Here is a 20,293-nt window from a genome sequence, read left to right as displayed (position 1 = left end):
TTATCCTTTGGAAAAAATTCCAAAAAATTTTTTTTTTTTTTTTTTTTTTTTTTGCGGTATGCGGATCTCTCACTGTTGTGGCCTCTCCTGTTGCGGAGCACAGGCTCCGGACGCGCAGGCTCAGCGGCCATGGCTCATGGACCCAGCCACTCCGCGGCACATGGGATCTTCCCGGACCCGGGCATGAACCGGCGTCCCCCGCATCGGCAGGCGGACTCTCAACCACTGCGCCACCAGGGAAGCCCTCTCTCCTTATCATCATGTGAGAACAGATCCCAACAATGTCTTTGATAAAATATTCCTCCCACTCCCAACCCTGGCACCTCCCCCTGCTTTTTTCATGTCCTCACCTGGAAATTGAGGATTTAAAAGTACCCATTCTTAACATATGGCACACAGAAAGTGATTTTTTTATTATCTGAACTTAGAAGCGGCAGGTGACACGTGTAACCAGTTTTCCCGGGACAGTTCCTAGAGGCGCCAGAAGTAACCAACAGAAAAGACACAGGCTAACTGCCCTCTCACTTCCATGCTCCTATCAGGAGGCCCAGGAGGGTGCCCCATCCCTGAATACTACCAGTCAGCAAACTTGACCCTCCCTCGTCTAGAATGCTTCCAGAGTGTTGTGGAGAGAGCAGAATAGGACAGGTGACCTTGGGGAAGCCTGAGGAGGGGTTGGTCACCGTGCAGAATGAGATGGGTTCTACCTGCAGATGGGAGCCCAGTTCTTGGTCAGTTCAGAGCCTTCCCTGCAGCTGAGAATGTGGCCGGAGGAGCACTGCAAGCTGAGCTCACAGTGGACAGTGGGATTTAAAAGTCCACACCCAGCACAGTGGAGAGCACATAGTGGGGCTCAAAAAATACGTTGAGTGAACAACTGAAGAAAACCATGGCTCATTTTGTACCTAATTATTAACAAATAAGGGCGTCCATGACATAGTGCTTAATGGAAAATTGTAGCTAAGAGAACATACTGTGTATGTGTCTTATGGGACTTGAAAGTCTTTTCATTTTTACTTTATACTTCACAGACTTTAAAAATAATATATAGGGCTTCCCTGGTGGCACAGTGGTTGAGAGTCCGCCTGCCGATGCAGGGGACACGGGTTCGTGCCCCGGTCCGGGAAGATCCCACATGCCGCGGAGCGGCTAGGCCCGTGAGCCATGGCCGCTGAGCCTGCGCGTCTGGAGCCTGTGCTCCGCAACGGGAGAGGCCGCAACAGTGAGAGGCCCGCGTACCGCAAAAAAAAAATAATAATAATACATAACTTTAATAACACAATGAATCTACTTTTTTATTGAATAAAAAGCTATTTTTTTAAAAGAAAGAACCCAGAGAACAGGCAGAAAAGTGGAGCAGAGATGAAGACAGGAAGGAAGCAAGGTGCAGGAGAAGAGGAAAAGAAGAAAGCCTGCAGGAGAGGGGCCCGGGCACTGGCAGAGGGTGACATGCCCTGGGAGTCGCCGCCCCGCTTGGACAGTGCCGCCCAGGCTGCCAAGTTCTCGCCAGCTTCCCCGCTGCTCTGCCCCCTGCCCTGGGTTTCCCCGCAAACTTTGTGGCCGTGGGTGGGGACGGGGAGCCCTTCAGGGTGACCAAAACAGAAGCACACAGGGAGAAAACAAGCAGACAGGGTTCTGGCTTCCAGTCACCTGCACCACTGGGAGAAAAAGCACATGAAGTCAGCCCCTGGAACGACCTTTACTGATACCTCCTCTTCCCTCACCTGATTCTCACTCCCAGGGCAGGTCAATGACATGCATTCACAGCCTGAATTGGGGGTCCCAGCTCAGGGCCACCTGTGTGTGGGGGGATGGGATGGGCAGGAGTGGTGGTGGGGTCTCGGTCATACTCTTCCGGAGCAGGAAGGTCAGCAAAGCTACCATAATTGATGTCCAGGGAACCTCACTCCCCACCAGCAGAACTAAAATCACAGCTCTCCTGCCTGGCTCCCTCCCACAGATGATAACAGCCCCAAATCTTTTTCTACAGAGGAAATATGGCCGATCACAGTTGGTGTTGAAACTAAGGAACCACTCTAGTTGGATCTGCTGTCCTTGGCCCATCCAGGGTCTGTGTTCAGCCCACCCAAGGGCTCCTCCCAGCCTCCCCCTCCCCCATCCTAGGAACCAGCATAATCTCTTTTGGCACCAAAAGCCATAAAATGTCAACAACCAAACCACCTTTCCCCATCGTACAGACAAGAACACCAAGGCCCAGAGAACGCAGGGGCTTGGCTAAAATCACAAGGATGGGGCTTCCCTGGTGGCGCAGTGGTTAAGAATCCATCTGCCAGTGCAGGGGACACGGGTTCGAGCCCTGGTCCGGGAAGATCCCACATGCCGCAGAGCAACTAAGCCCGTGTGCCACAACTACTGAACCTGCGCTCTAGAGCCCACAAACCGCAACTACTGAAGCCCACGTGCCTAGAGCCCGTGCTCCTCAACAAGAGAAGCCACCGCAGTGAGAAGCCCGCCACAGCAACAAAGAGTAGCCCCTGCCCGCCGCAACTAGAGAAAGCCCGCGTGCAGCAACAAAGACCCAACAAAGCCAAAAGTAAAATAAATAAATAATAAAATCACAAGGATGGGTGAAAGGTGGAAGTCCAGTTCTCTCAAAGATTGGCTTCCCGATACCCCAGTACAACCCCATTCCTCTAGGACTGCCCTCAGAACATCCCCTAAAGAGCTCCTCCGTTTCCCAAACCTGCTTGGGCTGGGGGGAGCTGAGGTTTCCTGTCTGGGCTGAGAGTGAAAGGTGGAAAGAGGGAATGAGGAAGGAGCAGCCAGCAGCCAAAAGCCTTCAAAGGGCTCGGGCCTCTGCCAAACAGGCCTCGCACTGCCCAGCAGGGCCTGGGCCCGGGCTCCCCGCACCGCCCCCACCCTGTGGCCAAGGCCATTCATTCTCCGCTTCCCTCCTGGGAGCACCAGGAGGCCAGGGCTTGGGACACGGCTTCCCAGAGACCCTGCGTCGTGCCACCCAAGGCGTGAGCTCTGGGACCATGTCCCACCTCCTGCCGCCTCCACAGCGGGCAGTGAACAAAAGCAGGCCAACCTGACCTGCATTTCAGCTGGGAGCAGGTTTCTGACTCAGCTGTGGCTGCCGAGGTTTCAGAGCTGGAAAGAAATGTGGATCATAGACAGGGAAACCGAGGCTCAAAGGAGGGCCAGAGAGGGACAAAGATGGCACTCAGGGTTCACTTAGGTGATGATCTTTCCGTGTAGGTCCCCGACTGGCCTCGGAAGCCACCTACAGCTGGGAAGTCCCCATTCCCCAAGGGAAGAGACAGGAGAAAGAAGGGAAAGACAAGCCCCCAGGCTCCCTCTTGGTACAGGTGGCATTTGGGGGGCCTGGGGACTGGGCTATGCACTCTGGGGAGATTCTGAGCCTATAGAGGGGCTGTGTGGCCAAGATCGGTGCTAACTTCTGGGTTTCTGTGCTTGCCAAAACAGTTCTTGCGCCCTGGGATCTGTGAACCCCAAGATCCATGCCTGTCAGAATTCTTTGCAGGGCACCTCCCATAGCACCCGGAGCTCCTGAGCCTCCGTGCCCCAGGGGAGCCGTGCCCGCCCCCGGGAATCCGTGCGCTCCACCTAATGCTCCCGGGTTCGGTGCCTGCTGCTGGGCACCCGGCGCCCAGAATCCAAGGGGCTGCCCAGAGACGCAACTGACCTTGGCGGGCATCAGAATGATGAGTGGCAGCAGCAGAATCGGGGTGACGAACAAGATCACGAAGGACTTGAACTTGGAGACATAGCTCAGTGCGGAGGCCATCGCGGAGAGGGAGTCTGGCGGGAGAGGCGAGAGAGGGGCAGCCAGTAGCTTCACGGGCTTAAGAAGGGGCCGCAGTCCAGGGGGTTGGAGGGGGCGGCGGGAACTCCGCCTCTCATGGTGGGGCCTCCCCGCGGCCCCGGGGCGGGGCCAATCCCGCGGGGTCGGTGGGACAAGCCTGCCCCCAACTCTGCCTCTGGGCGGAGGCGGGCGGCGCCCACGGACTCCAGCGCTTCTGGCGGGCCCTCCAGGAGTGGTCTGGGCCCTGGCACCTCCTGGCTCTCCGAGACTTTTCTGCGGTGCCCTAGACAGGCTCCCGCGGACGGCCAAGCGGGAGTGATTGGTCATTCAGTCTGCTGGCTTAGGCGTACGGCGCCCCCTCTAGATCCGCACCTGCCCTTCCTGGGCCCTGCCGGGGTCCCAGGTGAAAGTCCCTAGCGGTTTCTGAGTCTTTCGGATCCGTCTCCCCAACCTCTCCCTCCTTTTCACCTGGTTACTCCTGCCCCTCCCACTCTCACCCCGGAGGGGTCTCCCGCAGCGACCCACCGCGCGCCTGCTTCCCTGCAGTGTCCGCGCTGCTCTGGGCACAGGACTCATCCCCAGCGCGCCCTCTCCCACCCAGCGCATCCCGGGCACTCTCCAGCGATCGCGGAGGAGGTGAGGCCACCGTCCTCCGCAGCCCGGCGTGCTTTCGCCCTCCAGCGGACACTGGCGCAGCCCGCCGACGCCCTGCTGGCACGGCGTGCGCGGAAGGCGGACTGAGCCCGCCTGACAGCGGCAGCTACTGCCATTCTACAGGGGAAACGAGGGTCCCAAGAGGAAGGGACTTAACCAAGGCTGCCCTGAGAGGGTCGTTCATTCGCTCGGCCCGCCTCCTGCGGACAAGTACTGAGCACCTATTCTGTGCTAAGCCCTGTTTTGTGCGCTGGAGGTACAAGGTTGCAGACACCACCACCCCTGTCACTTTCTTCTTTCCTCCCTTCTCCTCTGCCTGCCGGGCTTCACATTCTGTAGCTTTCTTTGGGGGAGGCCTACCCCTGTTTGTGGTTTAACCACAGCCTGTTCCTTAGTGATTAGTATCCTCTGTCTTCAACCCAGCCCTTGTGCCAGAGTCCCAGATTCTCCATATTTCCAACTTTTTCCAGCCTGGATGTGCCTCAGGCCCTGAAACTCAACACATCCTAAATCAAATTCACGAGTCTCCTCCTGTGACCTCCACCTCAGGACAGGTATTCCCCCAAACCCTTCCTGTATCTTTCTTCTGTCCTCCCCCTTTGTAATTCTCATTCATATAAATCTGGGTTTCCCTGCCTCCCCCCATCCCAGGGCACTTAGCACTGTTTGTACCTATTTAATTACTGGTGTGATTTTTACATTTTTATTTATTTATTCATGGCTGTGTTGGGTCTTCGTTTCTGTGCGAGGGCTTTCTCTAGTTGCGGCGAGCGGGGGCCACTCTTCATCGCGGTGTGCAGGCCTCTCACTATCGTGGCCTCTCTTGTTGCGGAGCACAGGCTCCAGACGCGCAGGCTCAGTAGTTGTGGCTCACGGGCCCAGTTGCTCCGCGGCATGTGGGATCTTCCCGGACCAGGGCTTGAACCCGTGTCCCCTGCACTGGCAGGCAGATTCTCAACCAGTGCGCCACCAGGGAAGCCCCATCGGTGTGATTTTTATTTAACGTTTGTTTTATTCATCACCATATGTCCAACCAGCACCTTTTACAGTGCCTGATCTGATATGTGCACTCAAAACTTTTTCTCTGGGATGTGTGAGTGAATGCAAGTCGTCAATGAAAAAAATCAATCAATAGTCAATCTAAGAAAGAAATGGAAATTTTTATTACAGCCAACCTGAGGATTAAAACCCAGGAAATAGTCTTTCAGAAAGCTCTGAGGACTGCTTTTCCTGTTAGAGGTCCAGGCACTTAAGTTTTTGAGACAAAGGGTTATACATCAAAGTAACATGTTGACGGTTTATGTAGTCCAACAAGGCAAGTAGTGGGTTACTGTGACCCCTTACAGGATTGAAAGAGGAATGTTATCTCCTGAGGAGTTACCTTGCTGGCGCCAGGAGAAAATACCCCCCCCCCTTTTTTTTGGCGAGTGGGCATTCCTGTGTCTTCTAAGGGGGTCTAGTTAATGTATAATGCAGATACATTAAAGGGACAAAAGTAGTGGCTCAAACAGGCAGAGAGAGAATTTTATGTTTAAAATTTTTCTTGCCCTGCCTTAAAAATAATTGTATTTCCTCTAAGTAAACCAGTTCCTTACAGTAATACAACTGCTTTTATTACCCAACCGCACTTGGGTCCGTTAGCCAAACACTCAGCAAAGCCAGTCTACTGACACTAGGTTGTGGTGAAGTGTGGTGTTTATTGCAGGTGCCAAGCAAGGAGAAGGGGCAGCTCATGCTCAAAAAGACCCAGACTCCCCAATGGCTTTCAGGGAAGAGTTTTTTTTTTTTTTTTCTTTGTGGTATGCAGGCCTCTCACTGTTGTGGCCTCTCCCGTTGCGGAGCACAGGCTCCGGACGCGCAGGCTCAGCGGCCATGGCTCACGGGCCCAGCCGCTCCGCGGCATGTGGGATCTTCCCGGACCGGGGCACGAACCCGCGTCCCCTGCATCGGCAGGCGGACTCTCAACCACTGCGCCACCAGGGAAGCCTGGGGAAGAGTTTTTAAAGGCAACATTTGGGATGAGGGTTGCAGGGGACCTGACTTTCTTCTGATTGGTTGTTGGTGGTGGGGTAACAAGGTGGTGTCTTGCGACTCTTGATCGTCAACCTTCTGGTTCCAACTAGTCTGGGGTCTATGTGCTTGTGGTCAACATGTACCCCATCCTCCAGCTGGGTGGGGGCGGGGGCGGGTCTTAGTTCTTGCAGAACAATTCAAAGATGTGTGTCAGATTGTATATATATCCCTCGAGGAGGAACTAGTACCCTGTTTTATTGCTGACCTATTGTTTCTTGACTGCTTTTCCTCTGTTCCTGCGTTCCCTCACTTCCCTAATTAATAACTGCTTGAGTCTGCTCTTTGGAATTCAGGGAAGACCTAGGAGACCAAGGCCTTTTTCTACAAAAAAAAGAAATGGATACGGAGGGACTTTTTTACCCGGGAGGACCCCACGGGGTCCTGCTCGGTTTCAATCCCCCTTTTCTTTGATCCTCCTCAATCCTAAGGGGAACAGGGGCAGGACAAGAAAGAGAACAAAGTTTTGGATAGAGAGGTTAATCATAAACTCAGCAGGGGAACTCGGTTTTAAGGGGACTCGATTTCACTTTAAAGGGGGTATACGTGGTTAGAGCGTGGACTCTAGAGCTGGACCGCCTGGATGCATGTCCTACCCCTAATCTCATCCTGGCTGTGTGCCTTATCAAGTTGCCCTCTCTGAGCTTATTTTTTCACAAATAACACCAACTTTGATTTGAGAAGGTTGCTTTGAAGATTATATGAGTTAATGCTCAGAAAATGCTTACCAGTGCCCTGGCATATCGTCAACAATCAGTAAATATTTGCTCTTGCAATTACGTGCAAAAAACTTCCTCAGTGTCAGGAACAATGGGGAAGGCTTCACCCAGGAGGTGGCATTTGAGCTGAGACTTCAAGGCTGAGTAAAAATTTGCCAGGCAGCAGTGGAAGGTAGTCAAAATCACCAATGAATGATAAAGTGTTCAAATCGTTGAGAAAAATGCTGAGATAATTCAGGAATACTGGAGACTAAAGTGCAGCGACAACAAAAATAAGCTAATAAATGGAAAGATTATCCCAAGTTCATGGGTAGGAGGACTAAACACTGTAAAGGTATGCATTCCTCTCAAATTAATCTATAAATTCATTTCAATTCCAGTGAAAATCCCAACAGAATTTTTATTTGACAAGCTAAATCTAAAGTTCAAACTTTTGCAAGGAGCCAAGAATAGATAAGACACTTCTGAGGAGAGGGGGGAAATTAGTCTTATCAGAATAAGACTCACTAAGTGATAGTAACCGATGTAACTGTTAGCTATTGGCATGAAGATAGAAAAATAGATGAGTAGCATAAAATGAAGAGCCTAGAAGTAGACGCAGGCTTAGATGGAAACTTGCTATGCAAGAAAGATTACATGGACTAGCCAGTGCCTACTGGCAGCTACTAAACTAATTCGTTTTAAGCAGTAGAGGCATTTTTCTTTCACTAAATATGTTAAACACATAACAAAAGTTTGATCATAATATGTAACAAATTAATAAAGTTATTTCTGATTTTTAAATCCACGAGTCATTCAGTTTTTCCCGATTCTCATCAATTGAAATGGGAATTCAATTGATACGTGCGAATTTATTTACCAGAAAATACTGACAAAGTACTGACGAGGACGTGTAGCAACCGCGTCTCTCATTCATTGCTGGTGGGAATATAAAATAGTGCCAACACTCTGAAGAATAGTTTGGCGGTTTCTTATAGAGTCAAACATACATTTACCATAAAACCCAGCATCACACACCTGGGAATTTATGCTAGAGAAATGAAAACTCATGTTCACACAAAAACCTGTATGTGAATGTTCAGAGGAATTTTATTTACAATAGCCCCAAGCTAGAAACAATCCACGTGCCCTTCAGCGGGTGAGTGGTAAAGAAGCTGCACTTTATCCACGCAGTTGGAATGCTACTCAGCAGTATAAAACAAGAAAGAAGAAAGAAAGAAAGAGAACCTACTTGGATGGATCTTCAGGGCATTATGCGGAGAGTAAAAAGCCAATCACAAAGTGTTACGTACGGCATTCCATTTATATAACATTCTGCAAGTGAAAAAAAACTAGAGGGAGGTGGAACAGACCAGTAGATGCCAGGGGTCAGGGTTGGGGGAGAATGTGACTATAAAAAGGTGACTGAGCAGTTTTATATCCTAACTGTAGTGATGAACATACTAATCTATCCACGTGATAACGTTTCATGGAACTGAACCCACACCCGCATACACACACACACACACACTGCACGTAAAAATCATTAAAACCAAATAAAGTCTGTAGTTGAGTTGTCAGGATTGTACCAATGTCAGTTTCCTGCTTTTACTAGCATGCTATGTCTGTATGGAATGCTGTGGTGGGGCAGTCTGCAGAATGGGAACTCTCTGTACTCTTTTTGCAACTCCTTATAAATTAAACTATGTTAAAATTTAAAACCCCTTTTAAAATTGCAGTAGGTAAAAAATAAACTTTAGACTAATGAATCCCATCCCTCCCAATTCATATTTTTATGGCTGATATTGTAGCAAAGAGAATGGTATTACTGTTGAGAGGCTGACATGCATAAAACATGCCTAGGAATGCAACTGGTGAATAGTTTTTCTTAAACTTTAGATACTTTTATTCGAGTCTATTTGTGTCTATTTGGGCAGGGTGTGTAAGTATTTCTATGGATAGAGCAGCTACAAGGACTGGTCACTGCTACTAAAAGCAGGCATCGCTTGTCTCCAGGCTTTAACTTGGGAACACTGTTTTACTTGTAAACAAGTTTTGGTTGCTAAAAATTCAGCAACCAAAATTCAGCTTGATTCGCTCAGAGTATAGGATGTTGCCATTAGAAGAGAGCATTGGTCAGCTTTCGCTAGGTTCAGCTTGCAACAGCAAATATTTACTCCAGAGCTGCAAGTCGGCTGGGAGTCTGCGGTTTTCCACCTCTGCTCCCGGCTGTGGGTAGATTGTGGGCAGCTCCACACTCTTCTCATTTCTGAACTGTGGGTCTGCTTCACTTGCTTTCTCATTCCGAGACCCAGACTGAGGAAGAGGACGCTCTCAGGACACGCTGTTCCCAAGGCGGACAGCAGGAGCAAGAGTGCTGGTGGGACCTCACAGCACCTCTAGAGCTTCTGCTCAGGTACAGCGTACCTCATCTCCCCGCTTCCACTAGCCAAAGCAAGTCCCGTGGCCAAGTCCAAAGTCAACAGGGTGGGAATTGTACTCTGCCTGCAGGGAAGGATTGCAAAGATGGGAAGGGAATTAATAATTTTGCACAAATAATCTGACCTACCACACGTGATAAGTATTAAGTGCAGGGCATTACACTTAACATCTTTTAGAAGTGGTGTGTGTGGAAATGGGATCAACTTATTTGAGTTATATGAGCTTGGTTACTTGAGTTACAAGAATTCAGAAGTGAGACGGTTGTTACAGGGATATAAATTAACGTAGCTCTTCAAACTGGAAAGTGAAATCAGACTTTTTTTCATACAAAATAAGTCTTATTTGGATGATTACTTTGACAATAAATACTGACTTTGCCAATTAGGTTATATAGAGGATGCTTCCCATAAGGCAACTGTGCTAAATTTGTAGCTTTGGTATTTTGACACATGTATAGTTGAATCTCATGATAACAGAAAATAACTGTCCATTGTAACAGATGTATTGAAATTGTAAGATGTATTACAATTAACAATATTTTCATTTTCCCAAGTCTTTCTGAGTATATTGAGTCTTAAGAGATGCTTCTGTGGTGAAAGAGGTATTTAATTATCATTTGAAAATCCTAATAAAGACTTTTTGGTGGAATTCTTGAAAGTTGAACAGGAAAATGACCCTAAAAGTCTGAGCAGCAAATGCTTTTCTGAGCCAGGTGCTTTCCAGTTCTTTGCTGTCAGTGAAATTGAGTGAGAACCAAATCAGGCTGCCAAATGATACAACATCCAAAACAATTTTCTATGATAGATCATTATGCGATTTTTGGTGAATTTGGTGCAACTTGGGAAAGTTCATAGAAGTAAGAAACTCTGCTCTTAAAAATCTTCTATTCCTATCTATTTACCTCAGCAAAGTTGCTCAGAGCCTACATCTATAACAGAAAATAAGGATAGAATTGATGCTGAATCTTGCCTCCACCAGGTAATAAGTAACATTCATCCATGGCTAACTGTTAACAAATTAAGCCCCATCGACCTTATTGAACTGCCTTTGCAATCAAAATTTCACTTTTTATATATAATAATTATTTATAAAAATCTCTTATATTTATGTTTCTTTGGTTAAGCATATACTAATAATTGCTGTCGTAACTTAAAGCAGAAGAAAATTTTAACTCTTAGAGCCTTACTTTCATAAAAAATTTTGAAACATGAGTATTTCAATTTGTACACATATTTTTATTGTGGAAAAATATGGTTGGGAGAGCAGTAGAAGACTTCAAATAAAAAATATGTTAACAGAGATTTTATTAACTAAATGGAATGGAAATATAAGATAAATGAGAAACATAACTAGATAAAATTTTGGTCTGTCAAGGAAGAGTTTATTTGAGTAATTTTAAACTGGAGGGCTTCCCTAGTGGCTCAGTGGTTAAGAATCCGCCTGCCAATGCAGGGGACACGGGTTCTTGCCCTGGTCCGGGAAGATCCCATGTGCCGTGGAGCAGCTACGCCCGTGCACCACAACTACTGAAGCCCGCGCGCCTGGAGCCTGTGCTCTGCAACAAGAGAAGCCACCGCAGTGAGAACCCCACGTGCACCGCAACAAAGAGCAGCCCCCGCTCGCCGTAACTAGAGAAAGCCCGAACACAGCAACGAAGACCCAACGCAGCCAAAAATAATTTTTAAAAAATAAATAAATAAAGTGGATGATAGCATGTATCAAATTACTATGATATTTAGATTCCATTGGATACATGTTGAAAAGTGAAGTAACAATTTTATTTTTAAATGATATTTATAATAACCAGACATGAAATTCTTTGCAAGTATCAGTTTGAACTATATGAAATTGTTAATATTCAACCGTTTTCAACCTACAAATATGACAGATTCATCTGGCTCAAATTAGTATTTAAACTTATGCTATAATAACCTAAATGAGAAAAGAACTTGAAAAAGAATAGATACATGTATACGTATAACTGAATCACTTTGCTGTACACCTGAAACTAACAAAACATTGTTAATCAACTATACTCCAATATAAAATAAAAAATTTTAAAATAAATAAAATATATACATAATTTTTTAAAATAAACTTATGATAAAAAATTTAGATGACAACTTAAAATGTGGAAAGAGATACATAAGTTTTTCAAAATTACCTTAGGGAACACATGAGTGCACAAGAAGTTCAAAGATCATTGTCCTAGGAAAAAGAATCTGCACATATGTACAGGAGACATATAAAAGGAAGTTATGGTAATAGTGTTTGCAAGAACAAAAAATTTGAAAAATCCAATAACAAGAGAATAAATAAATAAATTGGGATATTTTCATGCCAGATTTTTATATAGCAGGAAAAATGAAGGAATTAGAGGTATACACATAAATATAAATGAAGCTTATAAGTATTTGGTGAAAGCTTTATAATATTTGGTGAAAGAAGTAAGTTACAGAAGGAGACTTACAGAGTGATAATGCTTGTAACATTTTAAATATGCAATATAATACTATATTTTACTTAAGGATGCAAACAGAAATAGTAAAAGTATAAAGACTAGAGGGATAAATAAACACCATATTCAGTCTGGTTTTAACCTGGTAGGGAGGAGGCCTGTGATTAGAGAGGAGAGCTCCAACTATATCTGAAATGTTTTATCATTTTAACTGGGTGTGAATACAGAGATGTTTACATATTTTCCTTTATAGTTTTTAACATATTTTAAATATTGCAAAATAAACGTTCATAATATTTTTAAAGGGGCCTGCATATATTTAACACTAGAAAAACATTCGTGAGGCTCCAGGTATAAGATAAAGGAAAAAAAATATTTCAGACAAAGAAGAATAGCTAATGTCCCACTTACTGAATATTTAGTCTCCAAAGGTCATCTTTGGGGGTAGGGGTATAGAGGGATAGTTAGAGCAGCATAGGGATGAAAAAGAACTGGGTGTTTTTAAGTTAGGGATCTTTTTATCACTGTGTATACAAGTGAGGTCTGAATGAAAATGTGAACTTTCATCCCTTTTCCAAATTGATGCTGGGTCCAAAGTTTTGTGCCGTGAAATAGTAATGTGGCCTTGATTGGCAAATCTGAAAACACAGATTTGCTGAGTGAGTATTCAAAATTTCCCCTTTGCTCTAATTATTCAGTTCCCTTCTTGCTGAATGGCAAGTCCTTTTTTGCCCCCTCTCTCTCTCTTTCAGATACATCCGTCAATAGAAAAGATTAAAATATTTGTTGGGAGGTCTTCCCTTTAGTAAAATGTGCCCCTTTTGTAGCACATTGCATTTCGTTGTTAAAGATGCCGTATAGAGGGCTTCCCTGGTGGCGCAGTGGTTGAGAGTCCGCCTGCCGATGCAGGGGACACGGGTTCGTGCCCTGGTCCGGGAAGATCCCACATGCCGCAGAGCGGCTAGGCCTGGGAGCCGTGGCCGCTGAGGCTGCGCGTCCAGAGCCTGTGCTCCGAAACGGGAGAGGCCACAGCAGTGGGAGGCCTGCGTACCGAAAAAAAAAAAAAAAAAAGATGCCGTATAGAGTTCTATCCCTCTGAATTAAGTTGTATAATTCTTTTTATATAAAGTTGTTCAGAATCCCCACAGTGCAGATTGTCAAGTGGACAATAAGGTAACTGTAGATGGAATGGGGTTCAGCAGAGGCAGAAGCCGGACTGCAGTAGGGTAAGGAGAGGACGGGAGATGACGCATGGAAACAAGCAAGATGAGACTTCTCTTTACAGAAGTTCAACTGTTAAAAAAAAAAGAGAGAGAGAGATTTACTTGAAAGGGCTAGAGGGTCAAAGGAGTTTTTAATTTGTTTATTTGTAGTATTATATACATTTTAACTCCATTTATACAAGGTTTCACAAGTATGCAAAAACAATATTATATGTTGTTTATGGGTCCAAACATACGTAGTAAATGTCTAAAGGCCGTGCCAAGGAATAATAAGCTCCAAATTTAGGAGAGTAGTTAGATATGGGAATGCAGGGCAACAGACCTGGAGGACACAGGGGACTTCAACTATTATTTCTAATATTTTCTTAAGCTGAGTAGTGGCTGAACAGATTTTTTTTTATTTTGACATTTTAAAATATTAATAATAATGCTTTTACTTTTATAAAATAAGTGAGGGGATTATTTCAAAAAACAAAATTTATAGAAAGATCAAATTTTATTTAAAGTAGAAATAGGAAACTGGAAAGTCAGGTCTTTGCTTAGAAATTTCAGAAAAAAAGAAAAAAATAGAGGGATAGCAGAGAAGATATCAACAGAACCCCAGCTGTCATTTACAATATGTAAGTAAATAACCTAGTGTTGCTTAACTCCAACCAAAAAGGGACAGAGACTGGAATATAACTGTTTAAAAAAAAAAATCAAGAGGAATGCAACAGAAGGGAAATTGTGCAAGCAGAAGGGAAGGTTTCCCAGTATGCCTAAACGACTTCCCTTACTATAATTGCAAAAGGTGGTTATATGGACCTAATCTGGAAGTCTGTATGTGTGGTTCTTTTCATCTGCCCTGAGGATGGTACAGACGTCCCTCCAAGTATGGGCGGAGGAGGAAGGAGACAGAGGTGGAGCTTTGGATTGTATATAAATGTGAGTGTTCTCCCAGCTGTGTGTCCTAGAATTTCTTGATTACCCTGAATATCTGGTGTTTCTTCCTGCCAGGCAGGCTACTGTTGAGGTCAAATCAGCCAGTGTGGTCTGAGCTGCATTGCCTTACTTGCTCTTCCCATCAGCGGCCATACATGGAAGTGGCCCTGGAATGAAGGATAACAGAGTTCATTTTCCTAATGACATTTCCATCTGGCTGTTGACGGTCATCATTGCAGCAACCTGTTATCTCTTTGGCCCTCCCAGCGCCCTCGTACCACTAGAAAGGGCCGAGATGGCGACAAGAAGGAACTAAAGGGGCTTCCCTTGGTGGCTCAGTGGTTGGGAATCCGCCTGCCAATGCAGCGGACGTGGGTTGGTTCCCTGGTCCGAGAAGATCCCACATGATGCAGCGCAGCTAGGCCCGTGTGCCACAACTACTGAGCCTGTGCTCTGGAGCCCATGAGGCACAACTACTGAGCCCGCATGCCACAACTACTGAAGCCTGTGTACCTAGAGCCCATGCTGCACAACAAGGCAAGCCACTGCAATGAGAAGCCCGCGCACCACAACGAAGAGTAGCGCCCTCTCGCTGCAACTAGAGAAAGCCCGCACGCAGCAACAAAGACCCAACACAGCCAAAAATAAATAAAATAAAAAGAAGGAACTAAAGCAAGATGTTCAACAGCACTAAACAGATATTTCAACAACCAATTAATCACCCTACCTACCCCACCTCTTCCCATCCCCCAGAGGTACACACTTGCAACACTACTTCTAGCACTTTATTCCAGTATCTACCTCTATATTTCTTTTCTTTTCTTTTCTTTGGCCTGCGCCATGCAGCACGTGGGATCTTAGTTCCCCGACCAGGGGTGGAACGCGTGCCCCCTGCAGTGGAAGGGTGGAGTCCTAACCACTGGACCACCAGGGAATCCCCCATATTTCTAAGTAAAATAAACTGCGATTTTGCGACTTCCCAAGTTTATAAAATATTTCTTGACATCCTATCATAAAAGATGAGCATGCAGCCCTCTTACACAAATCCTACCACGTCACTGCCAGCTATTTCTCCTTTCCCTCCCCAGGTCTTCTCAACATTTTATATATCAACGTTCTAACTGGTGATCGACCCGCTGGGAGGGTGGCTCATCCCTAAGGACATGAAAGCTCTTCGTCTGGGAGCCTCCAGACCTCCTCCTGTGCGTCTCTTCATTTGGCTGGGCCTGGTTTGTATCCTTTATGATCCACTGTAATTAATCATAAGTATAGCACTTTCCTGAGTTCTGTGATTCATTCTAGTGGATTCTCGTACTTGAGGGAGTCGTGGGAACTCCCAGACTTGTAGCCAGCTGATCAGAAGTGAGGGTAACCTGGGGACCCCCAAGCTTGTGGCTGGTATCTTTAGTAGCTAGTGGGAACCCCAGGATTTGTAGCCAGTCAGGAGTGTGGGAGGGTTTGGAGTCCCTGAACTTGCAACTAGTGACTGAAGTGAGGTCGGCCTCAAGGGGAATGTGCCTTTATCCGGTGAAATTTGATCTAACTCTGGTAGTTAGGCTTAGAATTGTATTGTGCGTGGATAAATACAAAAGACCATTCTTCTCCCTCTTGATTTCTTTAGAATTCCTATGGCTTTTTAATGCACAATTTACAACATTGTCAGATGGTGTCAGGACTGAATTGTATCCTATCAAATTCATATTTTGAAGCTCTAACCCCCAAAGTGTCTGCATTTGGAGATAAGATTCTTAGGAGATAATTAATGTTAAATGAGGTCGTAAGGGGGTGGTGGTGGTCCATTTTTAAAAACTAAAAGACACTAATTATTCTCTAAAACGAGTGGCTGTTCGTCAGCATGACTTATACGAAGTAAGCTTTTCTGATAGCAGAAAGATGCTCAGGGTCTAAATTTTTTCTCTTTCATTTCCCCGCCGGCCCCCCCAGAAAAGTGACAATAAAAGATTTAATGTACATGGTCATTTGTCCTGGGTCACATGAGATTTGGCAGCAACTAAGGTGGCCATTCCATGATTGAGATTTAGAAGATCACCAGCAAGAGGCAGAAAGCCCCAGAACACTGACCCTGAGATGTGCCTTTGGGGCACTGAGGCAGTGACCATCTGGAGACAAAGAGGAGAGCTGGGATTGCCGATTGCACGGGGATGGGTAGGGGGAGAAGGTGAGGAGGTGCTTTGACCAGGAAAAGAGCTGAGAATGTGTGGAAACAGACCTCCGAAGGAATGGAAGGGAAAAATACTTGGGACCACAATTGCAGACAGAATGCGATGAAGCTGCTGTTTCTTGCCCATGAGTTTAATGACAAGGTTCTCCCCCTTTGGATGCCAACTAAGCAGGAGCCGGCAGGGCATCCCCTGACTTTGCAGCCCAGCCAGGCCTGGAATCTGCCCCAAACACAATCACAGATATTCCCAAGGCTTGAAGTCCATCCAGAGACTAGTCATTTGATGCAATTGTCTGTGGTCTGAAAAACACACTCCCACCCAAACATATTGTACCTGGGGAGACTGCACTCTCAATGATCATGTCTCCCAGGACTCAGGCCCACTCTGACCACAGGATCTTTCTAAAGGCATGACCGACAGCAGTGTACACAATTCCACCATGTAATTTTTGTCGGGGAGGCAAAATACGTGTGTCGTTACATCATTTTCCTTAGCGTAGCGATCCCTTGAGAGAAGAAAGCCTGACCAAGATCCCGTCTCAAAGTCAACCATGGAAATAACCTTTTAATATTCTCTCCTGTCTTCCGTGGCCTCGTACAGCTTTCACACACAATTCTCATTTTATCCTCAAAACAACGCATCGAGGTATATACTATGATTCCTGCTTCCTGGGCCAGCCTAGAATTTCTGATTCCCCCTTTCCGTCCTCCTGTTGGAAGGTCACGCTGGGCAACCCAGCCAAGTCACGTCCGAGGGATTAGTTCCCTGTGACACCCCTTCCCCCACTCCCCTGACCCACAGGCCGGACACAAAAGAGGCTGCCGGAAACTCCTGACCGCTGCCAAGCCGGAAACTCCTGACCGCTGCCAAGCCGGTAGCCGCAGTGCCCTGGAGAGGAATTCTCAGCTCACAACAGAGCATTTCTCATCTAGTTTTTTTATGGGTTTGGGGTTGGGGAGGGGTTGGTGACCAGCCAAAGATGGGTGGCAGAATGATGAAATCAGGCAAGCCCGCAGCACTGATTCATGTCACGGTGGGAACGGGGACAGGCTTTTGTGCCAACCAGAATGTGCCTTGGTTACACACTCCAGTTAAAAATAGTGATGGCTCAGGATCGGCCATGGTGGTCCAAAAGAAATTTTCCTTCGTCTGTAATATTCTAACTGCTTTCAAAGCAAACATATTTCTGCATTAGTTACAGAATATAAGTTATCTTTAAAATTCAGAAGGAAATGACCTCCGCTGCTGTTTGGAGGGCCCTCGGGTTCTGGGGTGGGGTGGGGTGGAGGTGAGGGTGCAGGGAGATTTCTAACTTCTGCTCTGATTATCCCAGACCCGCACTGTGCACACCCGTTCAGCTCAGCCAGCGTTTACCTGCCCACTACTGCACAGCCCAGGGCTTCACGGCCTACCAGGCACAAGCACATGGGACCCTCTGGAAGAAGGTGATGAATCAGAAAGAGTCTGATGAAAGAGGTGATGAATCTCAAATCACCTACACCCATGGTTGGCTGAGGGCAAGTTGGGGCAACAGACAGACAAGCAGCCAACCATAACCAGAGACAGAGGAGGGAGGTCCTGTATCAGTCATAATGTCAGAGTTGGCCTTGAAGAACTTGTGGAATTTTGAGATGTAAGGAAGGGATGGTGCAGGGGTGGGCCAGCCCGGGAAGAGGAAACATCTTGGAAGACAATTAGGATGTAGATGAAAAAACTCATGGTCATTTCCAATTCCACCGCCATAGCCCCCATCACTGATCCTTGTGCCCCTGGAACATCTCACCTGTGCAGCCCTCTTTGACATCTCTACCACCGCCTCCATTCTGGGGGATCTCAGCAGGAGACAATGTATGTGAAAGCACAGTTTTTTCCACTGTTGTTGCTATTCATAAAACTGCCTGGAGATAGACAGAAGTGGGAAGCAAAGGTCAGAGGGATTAAAGAATTTGCCCAGGGCTTCCCTGATGGCGCAGTGGTTGATAGCCCGCCTGCCGATGCAGGGGATGAGGGTTCGTGCCCCGGTCCGGGAAGATCCCACGTGCCGTGGAGCGGCTGGGCCTGTGAGCCATGGCCGCTGAGCCTGCACGTAAAAAAAAAAAAAAAGAATTTGCCCAGCTGGTGAGGAAGGGAATCAGGAAGCTAACCCGGGCCACCCCCAGCCCCACCAGCTGTCAAATAAGGTAGATGGTGTCTGGCTTGGGTTTATAGACCCCTAAGTGAGATCACCCTGGTTTCAATCCCAGTTCTGACATCACTGTGTGACCTTGAGCAAAGTACTTAACCTCTCTGTGCCTCCATTTCCATAGGTACAAAATGGGGTAATAATGCTTACACCAGAGCCATCGGGCAGATTAAAAAGGATCCTGCCTGTAAAATGTTTAGTATAATGTCTGGAACACAGGAAATGTTTAAGCATTCATTCGCCGCTGTTATCGCCTATCACTGATAGTTATTGTCCCCACCCACTGTCTCTCATTCGGTGCCTGAATTTTGGAGGCTGGTAGTTGGCTGGAGACCACGTCTGAACCTTTTCCTTCATCTCACTGTCCTCCTCAGAAAAGCTGCTCTCACTCCATTTGCAGACTTCACAAGAATTCTCTCAGCCTGCTTGTGCCATCACTCAGCATGGTGCTTTGAAATCCTTCTGTTAGCACAGCTGTGTCTGGGGTCTGGGAAAGCTCTGAGGACCCCGGGGGTGGGAGATGCACATGAGAGAGGGTCTCTCGAGCAAGTGGAGGTGGGGGGTATGTAAGCAGCCTCCCATCCTGTTCCCACATCCCAGAAGAGCACTCTGTCTGGCAGGCCGGCACCCCTTCTCTTCCTGTGTGCTACCCTGGGCTGGCCCAGACGAAGAGCTTGTCTGCACCTTGGCTTAGATGGGCTTTCTTGCAAGCTCACCCGCAGGGGAACATGAGAGCTGCATGCTCACTGAATCCTAGACCCTCCCGGCCTCACTGCTGGGGCCAGGTCCTCTCCATCCCTGACAGGTTCATCCAGGGACTGGGTCGTAACCAGGAGGAAGTTCGGGGCCTCCTGGGACTTCCACCCACAGATCCCAGCTCTCCTCCTGCAGAAACCCAGCCCCGTCTTTCTTCCATGGTGGGTCCCACACTTCTGGAATCTTGAGTGAAGCTCATGTGCCCCATCCTCTTATTGTTCAGATGAGAAGGCAAAGGGCCAAGGCTAGAGCTCAGAACCAGCCCTTTCCCCCTGCATCAGTGGCTCCCAACTTCTTTCCACGTTAGAATCGCCTGGGACCTTTCAAAAACTCCAGAGTCACAGCCACATGCCAGACCAGGGAAATCACGCTCTCTGGAGTTGGGCAGGTAAGTTTCCCAAGTGATTCCAATATGTGGACAAGTTTTGGAGCTACCGTCCTTGCAGCCCCAAGAATCCCGATAAATGGCCACACGTCAGGCTAAGTGCCCTGATTTAGGATTACCCATTACCTCAGCGGTCCCTTTTCGATTGCTGACCTTCTGAGATAGGTCAGAAGGAGGGACGTACTCATGTATTAGTGAGAAGCTGCTACACACTGAGCCAGTACTGTAGAGTTATGTGGTCGGCATGCTCACTAAAGTTTAAATAAATTAATATGCTTAGACAAATGTGCAAAGCCACAATCAAAATTCTCCAATTATTCACTAATATCTTAATCGTGTTTATAAAAAATAAAGGTGAATATTGAAGCTAATTAAATCTCCTTAAAAATGCCAAGGTGAAGTATATAAAATGTAAATGTCTCTGATGGGGTTGCAATTATTTGCAAATTTTTCAATTCCCACTGAGCGATTAGATACACTGTTTTATCATTTTTATTTATCTAACTAATTACATCCTGCTTCTCCCTGTGA

General features: G+C 46.8%; 2 protein-coding genes across 6 annotated transcripts in view; one reads left to right on the top strand and one right to left on the bottom strand.

Moving 5' to 3' along the window:
• SLC13A5 (solute carrier family 13 member 5) overlaps nucleotides 1–3,800 on the bottom strand; it is a 24,431-nt gene extending 20,631 nt beyond the window's left edge. For 4 of the 5 annotated variants that reach the window (XM_024735308.1, XM_024735321.1, XM_024735316.1 and 1 more), the window contains exon 1: nucleotides 3,671–3,772. In XM_024735308.1, coding sequence (XP_024591076.1) covers nucleotides 3,671–3,772 — 102 coding nt within the window. Of the gene's footprint in view, nucleotides 1–3,670 lie in introns of all 5 variants that reach the window. The other variant, XM_024735303.1, reaches the window with a different exon arrangement.
• The window catches only part of CUNH17orf100 (chromosome unknown C17orf100 homolog), a 69,765-nt gene that overhangs the window by 48,783 nt on the left and 689 nt on the right, over nucleotides 1–20,293 (top strand). The window contains exons 2-5 of the mRNA XM_024735424.1: nucleotides 15,345–15,489; nucleotides 16,956–17,084; nucleotides 17,773–17,915; nucleotides 19,685–19,765. The gene's annotated coding sequence lies outside the window, so the exon portion shown is untranslated. The remainder of the gene's footprint in view (nucleotides 1–15,344; nucleotides 15,490–16,955; nucleotides 17,085–17,772; nucleotides 17,916–19,684; nucleotides 19,766–20,293) is intronic.

This window comes from Neophocaena asiaeorientalis, unplaced genomic scaffold (assembly GCF_003031525.2).
Source record: "Neophocaena asiaeorientalis asiaeorientalis breed wild unplaced genomic scaffold, Neophocaena_asiaeorientalis_V1.1 scaffold129, whole genome shotgun sequence".
NCBI classification, from domain to species: Eukaryota; Metazoa; Chordata; class Mammalia; order Artiodactyla; family Phocoenidae; genus Neophocaena; species Neophocaena asiaeorientalis.
This window is presented reverse-complemented; position numbering and strand designations above follow the sequence as displayed.